Source organism: Pieris rapae, chromosome 7 (assembly GCF_905147795.1).
Source record: "Pieris rapae chromosome 7, ilPieRapa1.1, whole genome shotgun sequence".
Lineage (NCBI taxonomy): Eukaryota > Metazoa > Arthropoda > Insecta > Lepidoptera > Pieridae > Pieris > Pieris rapae.
The window spans coordinates 2,434,105-2,454,958 of NC_059515.1; the positions used below are offsets into that span (position 1 = coordinate 2,434,105).

Consider the following 20,854-nt stretch of genomic DNA (forward strand, 5'->3'; position numbering starts at 1 on the left):
AATAACACTCAAGGTACTGTGCAAATTTTAATATTACAAGGATTGTCGTATCATATAAGGAAAATTTGTATGAGAAAAAGATAAAGTTTATTTCAGACTAGTGTTAGTAATTACATGTAATACAATTCTTAGGGTCTGTTTCACAATGTATGGATAAAGTACCAAATAGCTATGCAACACATAAATTATTCGGAAGATAAAAGTTCCGAAGAAATTTCGCGCTACCTGCAACAACAGTGTTTATCCTACCAAGAAGTAATAAATAGATTATTTTGAAATTATCCGGACATTGTAAAACAGACCCTTAGTTACCCTAGCCATGTTATTTTTGCCTGACGTCTTGGCGCACCAAAAACTTTGCTGTATTTTCTACTTATTTATATCTTGCAATCCAAATTTGTATTCCGGATTTCTTAGATAGCTTTAGTAGGTACCTATGTAGATGCCGGAAATCAAGATTACGGGCTGAGACAAAATAACGTACACAGCACAGTACTCGCAGTTTTAACTAATTTCAGCAGTTTAAAAAGTACGTTGTATTATTTCATTATCGTTATGGAGGTTGGGTGTAATGGTATGAAGAGAAGCTAAATCAACTAGAGCTGAGTGATTCCGATGAGTGATAACGATTAGGTTTGTCGTTAAATCGATGGCTTTTACACGGTATATATAGCGATATTAAAAACATTCCAGCTTACGATATATATGAACAGCCACAAATAATGTCGATGGTTACATAACTATTTCATTAAAACCTTAAACTTTAAATTCATAGCCTTATAAACAATATAGTATATAACATGATATTTTAGATTCACATTTTTGAACATTCGCTACTTGGTTATCACAGATTTATGTAAAAATACTTAAAATAATATACTCGAATTATAACATTTAACAACTTAACAAAGCGTATAATTATTTGGTTCTAAGAAATCTTGTCTGATATAAAATAATGTAATATAATAATTATAAATATAGTAGTGCTGTCTTGTGAATTTACGCGTGTTAATTCGGTATAGCATTTCTCCATAAATAATTTACGCAAACAAATTTTTTTTAACTTAAATTAGTGCATTCAACTCAACACTCTTCAGCTTTGTAATATAAGTATAGATTTAACAGTTATTAATTTAATTTAATGAACCAAAATAAAATGTTACTTAAATAAAACAATGTTGACACGTAAAAAAGGTTTTTTCTAATTTATAAATTAGCTACTCTACATAACGTATAACTATCACACTGTTAAAAATCTAAGCGAATCTTATATTTCTAATGGCTATTTTATTGTTGCCAGTTAACTCTGAATGACTGAATACATATGGACTTGTTTTATACGTAATTGCTCATTGGTTAAAGGCTAGTTTAACGTACGAAGAGTACTGCTATTTAAACTAAGAAAAATAAAATCCCACCTTTTAGAAACCATGGGGGATTAAGATTCTGACTCTGGGCAGAGTTTGCTGCATAGCAAAGGGTTAAGTAGTACTGTTAAACAAGGATATTCACAGATTCTGTAATAAACCGATAATTTGGTCATTTTACTGGTACATTATATAATTAAACTGACTGTCATCCTCCCGTTCCGTTAATTCTAGATCTGCCCTTGAACCTTCACACATCTGTATACAGGCTAAAATTTAAATTAACTGTTTGCTAAAGTGTGTATCTCAAATAATTCAGCATACATTTTCTACTGCGTAACCTAGCCGCCCCTTGAAATCCGAATTTAAATCAACTCAAAATATATACAACCTATTTTAATAATAACAAATTCAATAAATATATAAATATTCATTGAATTTGTTATTTTCAATCAAAATTAACGGCTTCCTATTCGGATCTAAGATCATTATAACTCTTTATATCTAATAATCCACTCGGTCCCTATTAACCTATTTACAAAAATACGATCTCTATCTTACAATTTAGTTTCCAAGTCAAGGTCAAATCATGTACTGACAATTGTCATTAGCGTGCCGAATCCATGGCTTCAAAGGCTTGACGTAAGCAGATTTACTGTAGTTTAACCCCCCCACCCCTCTTTTGAGAAAAAGTAAGCAAAGCCTCGACAGTGCATTTCGTTTTCAAGCATAGACATTATGTGATAAATGACAATGATCATATCGGGTCGTAAGTAGACGCCGACTCGTTGGAATGTTGTCGGGTGAAGATATTAACACCGTTCTCCTTAATTGTCGATGATGTACTAAAACATATTAATTATTTACTTATTACGGCACATTCACAATACAAAAATAATATAATACTAAAAGACACAAAGCAGCGCATCAATCACAAGTGTGATGAAGAAAAATCACAGACTATTTTTATTTATTTTAATATAAATAGTATAGTATCTATTATTAATAGTATTTATTTTAATTCATAGACGATCATGGTGGATTGTTTGTGGGTGTTCTAAAGGCCGACTCAATTAAGTGAATAATTTCGATTGAGACTAGAATTTACACTGATATTATAGTGCGTGAGACCGGAGTCAGACACAGTCGTACTAATACCACTGTAGACAGGTTCGTCAGTTACGAGCTGATACGTTTAACATTTAAGTAAATTCGCTCAAGATAACATGTTCTTCAAAATCTCTAAGCCAAAAAGCATATAAAAATGATAACTCACCCAAAGAACGGTAGAAGAGTGATGAGCTGTGAACGACTCGTGCACTCTCTGAGCTCTGGTAACACGAGCAACACGTGACGTAAGTACGCTTGAAGTGCGATGCGACGCTGTTCAACCACTCTCGCGTCCTGAAATGTAACCAAGAAAGTTTTTGTATTCATTATATGGGGAAGATTGCCTATATTACGCAAAAACTTTTGAATGGTTTCTGAGATTCGATTATATATTAAAATAACAAACAAACATATCTTTATTCATCTAGGTACACAAATTAACGTCAAAATATTATTTAAAAAAATTTAAATTATTATGTTGTTAGACGTGGACAATGCTAGGACTATCATCAGCAATAAATTTTGACTTTTACACCTTTTCGTATGTCAAATACCTGGAAATTGGTATACGGTACTGTTCTGTATTCTAGATCGTCAACCAAACTTAAATCTGTCAAAATATTATTTGACAGCGCTCAGGACGAGCTCATATCTTGTGATACGACATAAAACATGGATCTTAAATCCTTAACACTCCACAAAAATATTCCAGAAATTCTTACCCTTTTTCGTAAGGTCTTTTTCGGTGGGAACTTGTAATTAGCGATATCGGGATGACATTTCTTGAGTTGCGTATGCATTTCATAGAACTTCGCGTATCTGTGGTACACATTCCATTCTTCCTGGCCTACTTTCAGGAATATCTAAAAGAAAATTCAAACAGCTATTAAATTCTTAATAGCCTTTAAGTAAATATGGTTGTTTTGTGACTTTACCGGTAGATTTCAAATTAGGAAATCAAATATTAGAGAAAATAAATTTATATGTTTATGTTATATTTTATGATAAGGAAAATTTTATTCTATATTTTTATTTGTTCGACGCTACATTACTATAGAAATTGTCTTTTTATTGTATGAAAATGTTTTGTTATGAGTCTGTTTCGAAGAATAACATGTTAAATATGTTTCATGAAATTTCGTACGTTCCTTTAATCAAAATATTATGCACACAATTAAATACCGTCAGGACTTGACTTCACGAATAACAAAAATATGTCGGTGGGGATCTAATCCTAGGAATCAGGATAAGAATATATATACATAGTATATATGTGCTTTGTGTTAAAAAAGTGTTTTCTTTAAATGGGTTAAAGCTATGTTAATAAAAGACAATACTAGTATATACGTACGTATACGTGTACGTTGAGTGTCGTTATATAGAGTTTACACAGTTTTTATTGATAACAGGTAAAAATAGCTTACAGTTACCTGATAAACATGGTAGGAATGGGTTTTCTTCCCAACGAGGAAAGCACTGGGGATGTACACTTTGACATTTGATTCCGGACAGTCCAGAATTTCCAGTCCTGTACTCTCCAAGTCTTGCAATCGTCTTTGTAGATGTTGGTTGAATTCCATTAATTCAGCATGCATCTCTGCTACCTAAAACCATTTTATATATTAACGTTATATTAATGTATTGAATGTTGGGTATGGCGGACAAAAATGAAAGTAGAACTATTTCCGGGTATGTGATGGGCTAAGAAATAGTTGGATATGTGAGTAGCCTGGTTTAAAAGAGGAAGTACTGACAACGATACGAAAGAGTATGTTGAATGAATGGTTAGGAAGGCCTTGTCATGCAGAACTGGACCAAATCCAGAAGGTATTAGAGATAAAAATAGCCCATATAAAAGTATCCATAACCGAGCATGCAATGTGAATGTCATGTAAATGGATGAAGCGAAAGCGTATGTCAGGACCGTAGCAAGATCAGTATTCGATGTAAAGAGAAAATACTGTTTAAGGTTATTAGGCTGAAGCCTTGAAACATCATTCATTCATTCAACAAACATTAATCACGCTAAATGCATAACTTGTGGTACCGTATCTAATACAATAAGAAGTGATATAATATAATGTGTTTCGAAAATTTAATTAATTTTTTTTTCTCTAATTAGACGACTCTAAGTAGTAGAATTCTACTGCTGCTGCGGTTTAGAGTCTTCTTTTCGACTCTTTAGGTCTATTTCTTTCGGAAATACATATGTTATATCTAGGTTACAAATGTTTACAATATACGAACAAACCTGAACTAATTTTCGTTCATACTGTGTTATTTCTTCATCCTCTCCATTACTAGTTTTCATTGCTTTTCCCATTTCCACTGCTGACATATAGTTCCTCAGTTGTTCTTTTAGTTTGTCGTTTTCTCTGAAAATAAACGACTGTGGTAACAGATACATCAAACATTCAGTCATACTTGTCCGTATTTTTTCGAAGACTACCTGACTGTTGAACAATTACAAATTAAATGCCCTCTTTCGACTCTCGTATACATTTTCCCAAATCAAAAACAATAGATTGGAAAGCCCCGAGCCTGAATATTCACTTTGTATTTTATGGTTATTATTTCAGGGAATTGGGCGTAACTCGTCATTGAATTTTCCTAACTACGACTTATGGAGTTTCAAAATTCGAGTTATAGAGTATAAAAACTTTTTAGGGAAATAACATTTTGTTCGAGTTACAAAGTCTAAATAGTCCTGGATATCCGCGTATTTAAGGGATCAGCGGAAGGGAATAGCAATTTTTCTGACTTACTGAGGACGACTTACCGAGGTTCGAGTTATAGATATTTCAGTGTATAACGGGAAATATAGTTACAAAATCAGCATAAAATCAATTACTCACCTGCTAAGATCTAACACAACTTTTTCCAGCTTCTGTATTTTATCCTTACTTGTATGTTCGATTTGGTTATACTTGAGTTGTAAGCTTAGGAATTCCTTTTCTCTACATTTCAACACAGAATCCAGTGTCTTCTCATCGGGAACACTCTCGTCCTCTGTAAAACAGAGCTCCAAGCACGAAGTGCTTCCGTCTATACTACCACCCACTTCCTCACTATCACTTTCATATATCTTCAAACAATTCACGCTTAAATCTGATGAATCATCACGATTCTTCTCAATACTAGTTGAACTCATGAAGATCTCCTTCGCGCTCTCCGATAGCTTTGATAGTATCTGTAAGGGGCTCTCTATAGATTTAACTCCATCTGGGAAGAAGTGTCGAATGCCAGTTTTATAATCCGAGCTCGTCGGTTCACTTGTCGATGCTGTGGGCAGTGCCATTTGAGGGTCAGGAGAGTTTAAGCAGGTGGCTGGAGCGCTGTTCCACGACTCGGCCGCGCCATCTATTGGGGGGCTTTTAGTCGGCGTTTCACCCTTATTTTTACTCTCTTTGTCGAAAGATATCACTTGTCTCAATGGTTTTCTTTTTGTATGAGACGGTTTCACTGGTGTGGGTAGAGGTATAACGAGTTCCGCTTTGGTCATATGGCTATTGTTCTGTGAATCATTCAACTCGGCTCTGTCGATAGATAACGCAAATAAAACTGTTGATAACCCTGAAATCAGTTAGATATGTCGTGGCGAGAATTTCAAATTGAGCATTTCATGAAATGGCTTAACTTTACCTACCTACCTTACCTAAGAAACGCTAGCAATCGAAAAAATAAAGTGTATGTATATTGTATATATGAAAAATGCATTATGTGTTAAATATGTAAAGAAGCAAGCACATGAACAATCTATGTTGTCTAATATTAAGTAAACTAACCTAGTAAAATTAATTGATCTTATCAGTAAAGTTTTAAAATTACTGTATAAGCTACACATAATGAAACATACCTGCGGCCATATTGGGAAGTAGGTTTGCTTCTTCACTACGAACAATAGCTCCATCATCATAATATTCCAATAAAAGTCCATGACAAATCCAACTTTGTAGATATCTGAAAAAGGTATTTCAAATAAACTAACAAGCTGTGTTTCTAAACTTTATAAAAAAATTAAAGATGTTATTAATGACAATTATAGTATGGATATTGAAAACTAAACAACTGTAAATAAACTGTATTTGTTGTTTACCAAAACTTCAGAAATACAATAATGTCTGTAGATATAAAAGTATAAAATCATATCAGTGCCTGAAAAATTACATGAAAAATGATTAGACCTATTTATGTTGCTTACCTTTCTAAAGATCTTTCATTTAAAGCAGCTCTTAGGAAACTTCGAAAGTAACCTAAAGGAGTGTTTATATTTGTTAAAATTTTGAATCTTTCTTTCTCATGTTTTGTTAAGTGCAGACAAGAATAGCTCCATAGTGAATTACCTTAAATCAATATATTAAGTGTAAAAAAAATTAACTTAAAGTCTTAAGTATAATAAGGTTGGTATTGAAAATTTACTTACCAACATTAATAATGTTAAAATTGAAATTCAGGCCAGCGGTAACAAAATTCTGTAAAGTATAGTTAGACAAGTTTGTCCTTAAACCGTGGCTTAGAACTTTTTCCCACTTTTCACAAAGGTTGACTATTCTATAAGAGAAAATTTAAGTTTTTATTTGTTAGCTGGTGTCTAATTAACAATCATAAAAAAAAACAATCATGCATCAATCCCTACCCAGCTCCATCGTAAAACTCTCTTAGCAACTATATACCAACAGCACTTCATTGCGGATTTTAAACACACAAAGAATAGTGACAGGAATTTAACAAAACTCATACTGGAGGACAATCATTCACCATGATACTAGGGTAAGAGTTACCAACACAAGAGAGTATGCATTCTTATACCATTATTTACAACACAAATATGATTTCTTAGCAAGCAAATACTACTTTTGTCTTGATAGCAAGTAATGGTAATGGTAAAAAGTATATTATACATGCCTTATATCATCTTCTGTAGCTAATTCAGATTTTCCTCCAAAGCGACTTTGACAGTTTTCAATACAAAGAATAAAGTCTTTAAGAATTAGCTTAGCATTTTCTTTCCTTTTTTTTAATTCCTCCTCCCTATTTTCAATAGCACTTGTTATAGTGTTTAAGAAATTTGTGGTCTGTCAAAATAATATCAAATTTTTAAATGCATATTAAATTAATAAAAAATATTATAAATTTATTTATCTTACCATATTTATGATTGAATAAGACACAAAGACTACATTTGTAATGAAGATAGTAATTATCCATTCAGTGCGGGAATTCAATGCAATTTCATACATGAATGGATAGCATATTTACATAGTGGACCCATGCCGATCAACTGTTTCAATTTAAATCCTTTGTATCTATAATTTTTCGAGACACCACTTTCTATTCGTAGACTAAAAGTGTAATTATATAATTTAAAAAAATAATAATATAGTTGTGAAAAAATGTGAAGTAACAATAATAAAGAATAAATTACATAATTCAATGCCAAATTTAATTACAATAAACACGAATTTCATCAAAAAACTTAATTAAATTAAGAAGTATTTATCATCAAACCTCCGTTTAACAAGAGGTAATCAGAAGTCAGAATTACATTTGATGTGCTTATTTCATTCATGATATTGTAGATAACATTTAATTTTATATCATTTATATTTAAAACACTAAACAAAACGTAAATAAACTAATATGAATAAAAATTACATTTTATTTAACAACTTTTTGTAGTCATTCTGTTATCCTTTTTAACGTATTCACGGTAGTCTGTAGACCAACCACAGATTACTTGAAACTATGGCTTGAGAAATACCACAGCAGAATGCATAGAAACAGGTTAGTAGTAGTGGTAGGTAACCTAAATGATAAATTACTATTTTGGTAATGTAGCAAAAGTAGTTATCAACAATAATTATTAAAAAGCTAAATATTAATTAAATATGTGTCCTTTAGAATAAGAATCACAACTGTAATATTATTGGAGTTAGAAACATGATATATATTTAAGGTGAAGTAATAACTAACTCTAAAAAAAATATACACTATGAAAATGGATAATTTAATACGAGCAATCGGACGAGGCACTAGACCCTACTGGTTACTAAAAGGCCAGCGACGCTCTCGCGAGTCTTCTGTCAGAGTAAGAATTTGTAGGCGACGGTCAACTTAAAATCAGATGAGCTTCCAGCCTAATTACCTCTTGTTTTATAAAAAATATCATATTTTGTTATTAAATGATTGTCGACCCGGTTGGATCATCAAAGTATATGGTTTACATTTTTTTAGGGATATCTGTCCTATATATATACAATATTGACTATATGTATGTGTCCTCTAGAGTCTAGACTCTATGGCATGTACTTCATGTTTTATTAACTCAAGATGGCGTCGAATTGTGCTTGTGTTTGAGGAAATCCTAAAATTCCATGTTCGGGAAGTGTATAAAATATAATTGTTATTACTTTCGTGTATTGTGTTGATTATTACTTAGTATAATTTCATTACAATTTTGAAATACTGGACTTGACTGAACGTTTGACTACCAAAGCAATTGGACATTCATGATGAGTAACTACGAAGACGATCAAAGTGAAGATGGAGAATTAGCACGTAGCCCCGTTCAAGATGAAATGGATTTTAGGTTTGTACTAAATTTCGTAATTTATTATATTGTTATTGTAATACGCTTAAGTAAAATTTAAAGATGACTGTCGTAACTACTGTTAATTGTAAGGTTATATATATTGACATACTATTTTGTATTGCTTTGCATTATCATAAAGATTTGTCTCAATTTTATTGTTAATACTTTTGAAATAGGCCCAATGCAGAAGGCTTTCGTAATCGTGACCGTCGTTTTGTGTGGTTATAAGGAATTTTTAAATTTATTTCTTAGGTGATAAAATTTATTTAACATTAATTAATATTTTTATTTAGTTTGTCTGATGAAGATCGAGACAATCCAGATGCTTTGGTTATTAAACCACCCCAAGCTGTTATTCGATCACACAGGGACAAAAGAAACCATAAACATTCAGCTAAAGAAAGATATAAGGAAAGTGCCAGAAAAGAAAAAAAACTGTATAGGTAAGTCTTATTTTATTACTAAGAAATTGACTCAATATCTTACTTTACATTTGTTTAATGTCAATACTATTATTTAAGGTCTGACTGATTGGTCTGGGGATGTTCAACATCATAATTGCATTTTTTCAACAGGGACCGTGATAAGTCAGACAAGATAAAGCGAGAAGTGAGTAGCAATATGGATCGTGAAGACATACCCAAAGACTACTATAGAGATAAACAATATTATAGGGAAAAAGACCTTTATAGAGATAAGGACATACGAGAAAAAGATGTGTATAGAGAAAGGGAAATGAGAGAAAAGGATGGTTATAGAGAGAAAGAAGTTTATAGGGAAAAAGATCCATATAGGGAAAGGGACCACTATAGAGAAAGAGATGTGTATAGAGAGAATGCTTACCGGGATGTTGGAAGACAAAGAGAAGTTTACAGAAGTAAGGAATTATATAAAGATAAAGATGGACAGAGAGAACGTGAGATGTATATTCATAGAGATAGACAATACAAGTACACTGAGGCTGAAAGAAAGCATCTTGAAACTGAAAAAATTGAAACAAGACTCAGGATGGTGGCAGATGAGGGCAGAGGCTCTCATAATCATGAAAAAGAAAATAGGGATAAAACATCAGGTGATAAAGAATTGGAGGATTTAAGAAGTAGATTATTAAGTAAAAGAATGACAAAAGAACTTCAAACGCAGGATTCTAAAAAGTACCCTGAATATGAAAAAGATTTTAAATCTGCTTCTAGACAGTCCTATGATAAATTACATTTGGAAAGAAAAAATAGATTACTTGAAGCAGGTATGTGTGTGTTAACTCCCTTAACCTCCCAATGGGGTATGGGGCAAACACATTCTGTTCCTCTGATTACTTTTCTTATAACAATGTGATAATTTTTCTTTATTCCAAACCAAATTAATTATGGTTTTGCCTGAGATCTAACCTCCAACTGGTTTCTGTTCTTTGACAAGTAATTATAAAATGAGTCCTTATCATCCTTGATACTTACAATTTTTAGGGATTTTATAGCAGACCTATTAAATAATCTACTTTAACAGTGTTAAGTAGAAACAAAAGCTGTAGGTATAAAAATATATCTAATTGGAAATCTTGTTATATTAAACAATGTGTTTTAAATAGATTTGTGCCATTTCAGAAAGGGAAATGGTAAAAAGGAAACATGAGTCTCGAAGTGAATTAGAGGCTCGTCGCGAGGATCGCCGACGTCGCGGCAAGAAACGTTCGGTGACACCAGAAGAAGGTGGCAGTAAAAAGAATAAAACATCTCATTCGCCCAACTATGGTGACTCCGTTGTAGAGGTCTCAGATGCTAGTGATGTTGAGATGAAGACTGATTCACATTCTGAGCCTGAAGAAGGTAAGTTGTTTGAAACAATAGTAACTTATTCAGAAAAGATATATTTTTAGTTAAAATATAGATACCATTTTTTTATTATATTTGTTAACGGTTGAATAATATTCAGTACAACATTCTTCAAAATTTTACTATAAGATTTATTTAATTTAAACAAGCATTAAAGTGTCAGACTGTTAATAAATAGATACTATTTAAAATATTTTTTGTAATGTAGGTGAGCATTCAAACAGTGACACCGAAGACGACAGCTCATCAACAGATTCAGAGTCTGTTAAATCAGAGGAGGATGTAGAAGAAAAAAATGAAAATGAGAAACCCCAACCTAAGGCACAGTCTAAATCACCTTCACCAAAATCAATTCATGCCAGCCCATCCTCTCATGAAAGTCGAAGGTAATTTTGGGTACTTCTTGGCATTATGTAATTTTTCAAAACTCCTGGATATTGAGAACATTAAATTCTATTATAGTGACTGGTCAATCGTGTTTTACCATTAACCTGATATTGCAAAACCATTGCAAACCTTTATGCTCAATATCAACTCTGAACATAAACAATAAGTTCTTTGTTTTAATGAAATAAATCTTGAAATACTTGTGTCTAATATTGTAATTAGATGCATATTAAGTGATACTCTGTATGAAAAGTTTTAAAAGGAAATTAATAAATTTCAGGTCACTCTCTAGATCGAAAAGCAGAAGTAGATCACACTCGTTCTCGCCCCCTCCGCCAGATGAAAATGGAAAAACTCCCATTGAGGAGGTAAAGCCCACTGAAGATGATGAAAGTGCTAGACTCAAAGAGGAAGCTATTAATTCGTTACCTCCATACTTCCCTGCATTACAGGTAAACTTATCACTTAGAACTATAAAATGCTACAATTATTTAGCAGGAAAAGCCAAGAATAGTTGAATAATATTATCAATTTTCCTCATTTCTTATTCAAACTTAAGCCTTATCCTATAATAAATCCATACTTTTTTTTTTAACTTGTAATAGGTGTCAGTGTAAAGAAATAAATAAATAGTAAGTATATAATTGCCATTAAAATGAATAGAAAAAATTGCTTTGAATGCTGCCAACCTCTGAGACTGATGATGAAGGTTAAGAGATTTTAGATTTTCTTCTCTTGTGTTGTGCATAGAAATTTGTGTTGTTTTTGTGTAGAGAGGTAATTAGAAACCTGAAAAAAAATGGTGAAAATATTACACTTTTTGTGAAATATTCAGTTGTTTACAAATACCATATTGTGTTGATGGCACATTATCACATAGAACCAAATTAAATGTATACATTTAGTTTGGCTTCTGCAAATTTCCTTCAAAGTTAACTGAAACCATTTTATAGGGATGTCGATCAGTTGAAGAATTTCAATGTCTAAATAGAATTGAGGAAGGGACGTATGGGGTTGTTTATAGAGCTAGAGACAAAACCACAGAAGAAATTGTCGCTCTTAAACGGCTCAAAATGGAAAAGGAGAAGGAGGGATTTCCCATAACATCACTGAGGGAAATCAACACTCTACTTAAGGTAGGATCATATTTATTTATTTAAACCTAATTATAAGCTCACTTGGGCCATCATAACGACAAACTGAGGTATACCCTTTGATCCTTCGTAGCATAAGTTGAGCCCTCGGCTGGCTCCCTTGTACAATCCCATTATTAATGCATTGTATTTTATTCCAACAGGCCCGGCACCTCTTCAAGAGGGTTGTGCTAGAGGTGTGACCCAATTGCAAGGGTTAACAACTTCGAAACATGGGCGGGCCTAAGTATCTTATAAGGAATTTATTCCAGGGGATAACGAGGCATTCTTTTTGAAAAGTAATTTTTTTTATATCGACGATTTTCTGAAATGGCAATACAAACTTTTGATTTAATGGAACTCAAAAAGGTAACCGTAATTTAGGATAAGTGTAACGGAGTTATGTCATTTAAGTTAATTTAACTGGCAAATATAATGATGTAATCATGATTGTAATATAACTGGATCACCAACACTTAAGTAAAGAAACTTTGAAATAAGTTCCTACCATATTAATAAGCATACTATAAGTCTTATATAGGTATGAATGTTACTTATAACAAAATAAGAATGAGGCATATAGAATGAATTTCACTAAATTTATAAAAAGTTTTACTTTTATATAAAATTAGTGAAATACATTTTCATTATTAAAAGAGCACAAATTTAACCTTACAACTAGATACAGTCTAATTTAGAAGAGTATGTAGGTATTTAGATAGATCTATTAACATGTTTAAATAAAACATTAGGGCCATACCTAATGGGTCCGTCGGAATCTCAAGACTGACAAGAGTCATGGTGGTTATATCTGTTAAATTCTTTTTGTTCAAATGTACTTAAAGTCTAAAAAATTATAGACAATCTAAAAAGTTATAAAATAAATAAAATAAAATAGCCTTTATTACTGTTAAAGTTACTATATATATTATGTACATTAAAATTATAGAATGTCCCTAATAACAGTGTGCCTTTCGGCAAAGGCCTCCTCCAATTCTTTCCACTGTGTTCTGTCCAAGGCGACTCTCCTCCAGTTTGGGCCTACTGTCAGTTTTAGTTCGTCTTCCCATCGTCTGTATTGACGTCCTCTACATCTTTTGCCGTTACGTGGATACCAGTGTGTGACAATGTTGCTCCATTTGTTCTTTGAAGAACGCATCAAATGTCCTGTCCACCTCCATTTTTGTTGGTCTATTCTATTCTGATCAGAAAAAAGTTATAAAGAATATTAAAAAATTCTATAGTTCCAAACAGAACTTTTGCAGAGATTGTTTTTTTTTAGACTGGTTGACAGATGACGGGCTAAATATTAGATTTAACAAAAACATTACCACCGACTAGAGTACTCCCAAGTCACTATAGTTTTGAATATTTGTATGTTTTAATCGCCTCCAAAACAAAGATTGGTATACTCTAACTTTCAAGATTTTGTGCCATAGATGTCGCATACTATCTCAAGTGCCGGCACCAATCAATATCACGGCTTATTTTATTTCCTATATCTCTGTCTTTTTATTGCAACATAAACGCAATTAGTTAAAAAAAGACGGCGTTCTTCCTAACAATGTCCCTGTGATTTCGTATTTGTTGACATGGTTGCCAGTGTCTTCACCAGGAAATTCACCACAGTCTAGGCCTATTTAGTTATTTACTTATCTCAAGGGTCGATGTCTTAGTCGATACTCGATTATATGAAAGTAAATTAATGTGGTTTTTTTTCTGGATATGCAATATTAATCGGCCTCAGTCTTATCAATTTTTAGAATCAGCAAACGTAATTTTATCTATTTTTAACTGGCCGGAATTGTTCATTGTGGATAAGGAAATATATGCCCCATAAATAATATACCGAGACACAATAGGTTTAAACATATAGTTTGAATTAACTTACATTTCTGCTTTTATAAATTTAACTAAAGTATTGGCAAATGTTTATTTTACACAAAAATTAATACATATATTCATAAATATGTTCTGATTGCTTTATATATTCTATATTTAAAAAAAAATTGTTTTACATAAAACACAGTATTTTAGGCATATTCCAGTTTTTTTTCTTTAAGTAAATATAAACCAATTTGTTGGTTTTTAGATTGAACTCATTAATAGAGCACTTATCCCCCTGTTTTCAGCACAGTTTAATCGCAATTTCACTGAAAACGACAATGCTTCAGTTTTGCATTGCTATTTGACAGATTCCGTTGTAGTTAGTATGACTCCCGTACCAAAAACGTATTAAATTTGATTTACGGGAGTCTAGTTTGATAGTCGTAGCTTACGGTAAGAGAGAATCTCCAATCTGAGTAGTCCAGTCTTATAAACTTTCTTTAAGCTAAAATAGCTGGTAAATGTTTTGTCTTTATCTTGTGCCAATAATGAGTAGACATGATATAATACTAATTTTATTATAAGGCATTACGTAAAGGAGCTGATGTCTTTTTCTACAAAAAGATCCATAATTTTTTAGGAGAACTCATGCCAGTGTTCTACGTAGACTAAATAAACAATAGCAATTGTGATTCAGATGTCTTTACAACTACATTTAGCTTAGTACTTAGTGTAAATGATGGTCTCAGAAAATAGTTATAGTTTATGATTTTGCTATAGTAGAATATTGTTTTTTATTAGAATGAAGCCACCTTTTACCTCTATTAATCATGAATAGGAATTCTTCATATCTTTCATCACCAAAACATGACTGTTCACGAAAAGTGTTTAAAGAATGTTAATCGTGATTATAATCTAATACATTTAAAATAGAATAAAAGTTTGTATTGCCATGTCAGAATATTTTTTTCAGGTCGATATTACATTGAAATTAACACTAGCAACAAATTCTTGAGGATATAATTGTCTTTACGGGCAATTTCACTTTTATTTTGTGAATATTTTACAATATGTTTTTTAATCTAAGTTGTTTGTAAAATCTGATGTGTTCTATACTTAAGGTAGTTTATATTGATGCATAATTGTGAATGTCATTATGTATTTTTTACTTTTTAATCGTTTTACATACATGTCATGTTATAAATGTTAGGGGTCATCCATAATCCTAAATTAAATAGTCTGTCCCCTCCACTTAAAATTTACTATAACCGAATATAAAATAGTCACCGTCTGTGTTGCCTGTATTTTGAAAACGATTGGAAAATAAGAGATATTTATTTCTTGTAAATCTCTTATTTTTCATATATTTGTTTATATCTGGTTATGTTCGTAGTAAATCTTACTTATTTTACGTTAATCTTTAAACCAATCTGTCTTATACAGGCTTTAACTAAAATACTTTGTCTGTGTTACATTGTGTTCAGAGACACGATGTGTTTTAGTGAAAACGTAAGACTGTTTTAGTTTTAAAATAGAAGGTAAAATGGTTTTTATATATTGAATTTATATGTTACATGTTCTGTATATTTGACTATCACTAGACAATATTTTTTTTATTAATATCAATCATTTTGGGGTTAGGGTACTATTCAGAAACAAGACTTCGCTAACTTTGATTCCTGTATGACATAATTAAATATTTTTTGACGTGCGGGGGTAATATTTAAAGTTAATTCTCGTATCTGAATATCTGAGGTTAGGATTCAGAAACAAAACTGCAAAACCCAATTCGTTTTTGCAATACTTGAATCTTACTTTAGCACTAAGTTTTGATTCCGAAGCATTTCATTTTTCTTTCACTATCAGTTCAATATGTTCCTTGACTATATCCAGTTAAACCATTAAAAAAAAGTTGTATGGACTTGGAGTATTACTATCCACATTTCGCAGTCAAATATCTGGTAGTGAATAATAACTTCTCAAAAGACCATTTAATTTATCAAAATTTGTCTATATTTATATATGTAGTAATTACGGATGGTCCCTGAACCTTATCATATAGTTAATGATGTGAACATATGTATGTGTGTTTTTTTTTAAGTTTGTATTCAGATTTTACAAAGAACGCGGATTTTAAAACTAAAGAATTCTTGCAATTGAGTCTCCTTCTACCATCCGATACAATGTTTCTACAAGCTTCTTATTATTGTTTCGTTTAAGACTAAGGCTTGATTTACATATCGATAATTATTTATTTAATCATATATGTAACAAATAGTTTACATAATTTATTTATTATTAGGTTACAATGTGGTAACATGTGAGAGAAGTACAATTTTCATATGAATTGTCTTCTTCTTCTTCTAGAAGCACTTTTAGAAAGTAGACTTTATTATTGATTAATGCATCTACAGTTTCACTTTGAAGTTTATTTATTATAAGTGCTTGAATTATTGAAATGTTTGTATTTAGCCTTTGTCTTAATGAACTACTTTTTGTCAAGCAAGTTACACTGGAGTCGATTGTGAATTTATTATTTCAATACTTTTTGTGTACCGGCTTGCAAAATGTGTGGTCTGATTTACAAATGTATTCTAATGGTTTTGTTAAGTTCAGAAGAGCCCAGGAATCATTGTGCATGTGAAAGCTATCATAATGTAGCAGAATACAATTTAAAATATTACGTTAACTTTGTTAAAATTCAACCCAATAGCAAGATAAAACAGCGAGATGGATTGATGAAATTTTACAGGTTTGTTCGCTCACTGGTGGCATACCCTTGTTTGATTGTTGCAGGGCCAGCATCCGAATATCGTCACGGTAAGGGAAATCGTTGTGGGTTCTAATATGGATAAAATTTTCATCGTCATGGATTATGTTGAGCATGACTTAAAGAGTCTTATGGAAACTATGAGGAATAAGAAACAAGTGTTTTTACCAGGTTGGTTATTTTACTTATATTTAATTGAATTGAGTTCTAAATACATCTATAGAGCGCTTTTCAGAATTATCTCTGTTACATTAATTTCAATTAAAAAAAAAGATTAACACTTGATTTTTGCAATCTAACTAGTGTTTATTAATACAATGTTTTGCAGGTGAAGTGAAATGTCTAATGACCCAATTGTTGAGAGCGGTACACCACTTACATGATAATTGGATTTTACACAGAGACCTCAAGACTAGCAACCTTTTATTGTCACATAAAGGAATTTTAAAGGTTAGTTTATTTATATGTTGTTGCCATTGGCTAATTCGGTAAACGATAATATACGTGTGATGACATGATACCATGCCGGTCTGAGTAAAATAATATTTACTTGTTTTATTAATAATTTTTATTACATAGTATAACAAAACACTTCTCAATGGTTGATTTTCTGGGCACTCTGGTTTCAATTAATAAAATTCGCTAAAAAGCAATGCTTTATTCTCATACTCACGAAATTCCGTTATTTTTTTTTTTATACAAACAAAAGTTTCGTAACTTAAAAAGTCAATATCTTAGAAACTAATATTACGACAGTTTTGAAATTTATTCACGTGTTTTTGAAGGTTAGACCTTACTAAAATCATATGAACGTAATATTAATCTATATGTCACCATTAGAACTTTCAGCCTGACCATTCAAAGCTATAACTTAAATATACTCGTAGCGATTTCACCTGCTATTTTGTACATAGAAATTGACCCACAAAGACGTGGTGATTTTTATCCAACAGTCCATATCAGGGTCAAATGAATATTATAGCTTGCAATTTAAGGTTAACTGAATTTCCTAGGTTGGCGATTTTGGATTAGCCAGAGAGTATGGGTCCCCTCTACGTCAATATACGCCTATCGTGGTGACACTTTGGTATCGTGCTCCGGAACTGTTGCTTTGCTGCAAAGAGTACTCCACCCCGATTGACATGTGGAGTGTTGGGTGCATATTCGCCGAATTCATTACAATGAACCCTCTGTTCCCTGGCAAATCTGAAGTCGATCAATTGAACAGGATATTTAAGGTGAGAATGGCTTTTTAAACTAATATTTGAACTTGTTGTATATAGACTTTAAATAAACAATTTACAGTCAAAAAGTTACCTGATAAAATTCTGTTCGTATAATAAAAAAAAATCAGTGGCACTACAACCTCTTTAGGTCTTGGCCTCAGATTTCTGAATCTGTTTCATGATCATTTTTAAATCTAATAGGCAAGTAGGTGATCAGCCTCCAGTGCCTGACACACGTCGACTTTTTGGGTCTAAGACATGTCGTTTTCTCACGATGTTTTCCTTCACCGTTCAATCAAATGTTAAATGCGCACATAGAAAGAAACTCCATTAGTGCACAGCCGGGGATCGAACCTACGACCTCAGGTATGAGAGTCGCACGCTGAAGCCACTAGGCCAACACTGCTCGTATAATTACCAACCACTAAAAATGTATCTAACAGAGTTGATGTTTTGCAGGACATGGGAACCCCATCAGAGTTGTTATGGCCGGGATACAAAGAGCTGCCGGCTGTTCAGAAGATGACATTCGCTGAGCATCCTCCGGGAGGTCTCAAACAGCGGGTTGGTGCTGATCTGCTGTCTGAAGCAGGCCTGGCCCTCTTGCAAGGGTTCCTCACGTACAATCCTTTAAGGCGTGTCACTGCTGATGCGGCACTTGAGCACGCGTACTTTAAGGTAACCTAATTTTGTTATTTGTGTATGAAACACAGTTTAATCTCCAAAAGACCAGACAAGAGACTATAAGAGATATGGGAGCTGAAATTTGATATAAAATTAAAGTATTTTGTTTATTCTTTTTTTGATGTTTATTGTCCATTTTTCTGTTTGTTTAATATTATTTAGTATAAAAAAATTATATTAGACTTATTCTAATAGTCTAATTTAAGAAATGCATGCATTCAGTCATATGATCTGAATTGTAAAACCATATCTGAAAGAAAACTGTAATCCCATATAACTGTAATGAAGCCAGGTACTACGGGTATATATTTTTTGTAAATGCTTCTTTATCTTTTAACCACCGAAGATTCTATATCTTTTCGACTTTATAATGTAATAATTGTAAGCCTTTATAGAATTCCTGCTTATTTATTTAGTCTTGAACTATTTGTGACTTTTTTGCACAATTCCAGGAGAACCCAGTGGCGATCGACCCGGCAATGTTTCCGACGTGGCCAGCCAAGTCCGAAGGCAACCGTCGGACCACCCACAGTCCGAAGCCCCCGGCAGGTGGCGCTGCATATGCTAACTACGCGAGGGCGGACTCCGACGAAACTCTGGGATTCCAGCTTCAGGCCCGATCGCTGAACGTGGCTCCGGGATTCTCGCTCAAATTTTAAACACAACGTTCATATTCCAGAACACCAAACATTGTCTATGGTATTTGTGATAGTTACAAGATATAGAACATAATTTAAAAAAATTTCTATGTGACTGTGAGTGAGTGAGAGTGAGACAGGAACGGCTTTTTTGTGCTTCGGGTCAATTTTAATCTCTGTTTAGAACAACTATTCAAAATTTAGCTTCTCTATTCTTTTTAAAAGGTTTCGGTTAGGATAACGCGGTTTCAGATTTGACCCGTTTGTATGTATCAGAAACGGTAAAAAATGTAAGTTTGTTACTTGTTTACACCCAAACTGGATTTTGATCTACATTGTTATTGAATGAGAACGCAGACTACGCAAGGTCAGCATTTTTCACACATCCTGTCTCACTGTTCGTGTTAATTAAAGTTAAAATGAAAATGTAAAAAAATGTACAAAAAATAATAAAAGCATTTCTAAAATATAAAAATAATACTAACTGATTTCAAATCCGATGTGTTCATTTATTTGAGAATTACGAAGACTGTAATGCATATGTTAATTTCAGTTTTATAATTATCCTATACATTGTGTAATTAAATTTAAAAAAAATATTTTTGTGTAATAATGGTAGTTAATGTCACAATACACAATCCAATGAACAGTTAACCGACTCTATTTTTAAATAAATTATATATTTGACTCATTATTGTAAAGTTACGTCGTAACATTCTTTTAAACAAAATGTATCTGCGATAATAACCGAATTTTCTATCAAGCTGTAATGGAACTAATAAATTGATACAAATGTAAATACCTCTTACGATTAACGATAATTAGTTTGTAGGTTAGACTTAGTAAATATGTGGTATAATATACCTTATGTTTTGACATACTTTTTTATTTTAAACATCTAGTTAACCAGTCCTAACAACATAATAAAACTATACTAGAACTTTTAATTCCATTCCTGATTTGACAATCTCAGTTTTGCAACGTTATGACGAGTAAGAAATAGTGACGTTGCGAAATTATTGACGGAAACAGAATGTTTTCGGATAGATTCCTCTGGTTTATAGTAGTATATCTAAACTAAACTTTGACAACATGGCATACGCATTTAGACCATTCGGTAGCCGTAATTTTTGAATGCCTTCCTCAAATAAATTCGCACGTCTGTTAATTTGAAGGTTCTATTATTTTGAGCTTCTTCTTCAGTCTTAAAACCGTGATCCGATGTTGTGCTGCCACTTCGTCTACAGCGTACTTATTAAAAGACTATGTACATCACTACATTTTTATATGT

General features: G+C 32.3%; 2 protein-coding genes across 9 annotated transcripts; one reads left to right on the forward strand and one right to left on the reverse strand.

Moving 5' to 3' along the window:
- Nucleotides 1-946: 946 nt before the first annotated feature.
- Nucleotides 947-8,198, reverse strand: LOC110992758 (sorting nexin-29). Of its 4 annotated transcripts, none has more exons than XM_045628913.1 (12): nt 8,133-8,198; nt 7,625-7,819; nt 7,383-7,552; nt 6,901-7,028; nt 6,679-6,820; nt 6,334-6,437; nt 5,333-6,050; nt 4,729-4,852; nt 3,908-4,081; nt 3,200-3,340; nt 2,644-2,771; nt 947-2,212 (listed from the first exon to the last, which is right to left on the reverse strand). In XM_045628913.1, exons 2-12 carry the CDS (start codon nt 7,715-7,717, stop codon nt 2,125-2,127), a joined length of 2,010 nt encoding a protein of 669 aa, XP_045484869.1. In that variant the 5' UTR covers nt 7,718-7,819; nt 8,133-8,198; the 3' UTR covers nt 947-2,124. The 4 variants fall into 4 exon arrangements, with proteins under 4 accessions (XP_045484869.1, XP_045484868.1, XP_045484867.1 ...); XM_045628912.1 differs by lacking the exon at nt 8,133-8,198 and adding an exon at nt 7,986-8,090; XM_045628911.1 differs by lacking the exon at nt 8,133-8,198 and adding an exon at nt 7,903-8,089.
- A 587-nt stretch (nt 8,199-8,785) lies between these two features.
- LOC110992695 (cyclin-dependent kinase 11B) lies at nt 8,786-20,439 on the forward strand. 5 transcript variants are annotated; one of them, XM_045628823.1, is made up of 12 exons: nt 8,786-9,066; nt 9,363-9,512; nt 9,645-10,315; nt 10,671-10,892; nt 11,107-11,284; nt 11,566-11,737; nt 12,239-12,421; nt 17,042-17,186; nt 17,344-17,465; nt 18,029-18,253; nt 18,701-18,919; nt 19,378-20,439. In XM_045628823.1, the coding sequence occupies exons 1-12, from the start codon at nt 8,987-8,989 to the stop codon at nt 19,582-19,584; spliced, it is 2,574 nt and encodes an 857-aa protein (XP_045484779.1). In that variant the 5' UTR covers nt 8,786-8,986; the 3' UTR covers nt 19,585-20,439. The 5 variants fall into 5 exon arrangements, 3 of the variants coding, with proteins under 3 accessions (XP_045484779.1, XP_045484781.1, XP_045484782.1); XM_045628825.1 differs by having other exon boundaries at nt 9,645-10,141; XM_045628826.1 differs by lacking the exon at nt 8,786-9,066 and having other exon boundaries at nt 9,377-9,512; nt 9,591-10,315.
- The last annotated feature ends 415 nt before the right edge of the window (nt 20,440-20,854 follow it).